General features: G+C 60.7%; 1 protein-coding gene across 1 annotated transcript in view; it reads left to right on the plus strand.

Moving 5' to 3' along the window:
* EMH_0031450 (uncharacterized protein) overlaps window positions 1-211 on the plus strand; it is a gene marked incomplete at both ends in the record, with an annotated part of 3,735 nt that overhangs the window by 414 nt on the left and 3,110 nt on the right. The window contains one exon of the mRNA XM_013494520.1: window positions 1-159. Within this exon, the coding sequence (XP_013349974.1) occupies window positions 1-159 (159 nt within the window). The remainder of the gene's footprint in view (window positions 160-211) is intronic.

Here is a 211-nt window from a genome sequence, read left to right on the forward strand (position 1 = left end):
TCAGCAGCAGACGCAGAAGCAGATCTGTCTCTTGCTGCTGCTGCTGTATCCATGTTGCGGCAGCGGGATCAGGGGGGAGCAGCAGCAGCAGCAGCAGCAGCAGCAACAGCAGCAACAGCAGCAGCAGCAACAGCAGGAACATCAATGGCTGCAGCAAAGGTGCTCTCTATACCCGGCGGCCCCTGGGATCAACCCGTCACCCTGCTGCAGC

Source organism: Eimeria mitis, genomic scaffold (genome assembly GCF_000499745.2).
Source record: "Eimeria mitis Houghton genomic scaffold, Emh_scaff1186, whole genome shotgun sequence".
NCBI lineage: Eukaryota > Apicomplexa > Conoidasida > Eucoccidiorida > Eimeriidae > Eimeria > Eimeria mitis.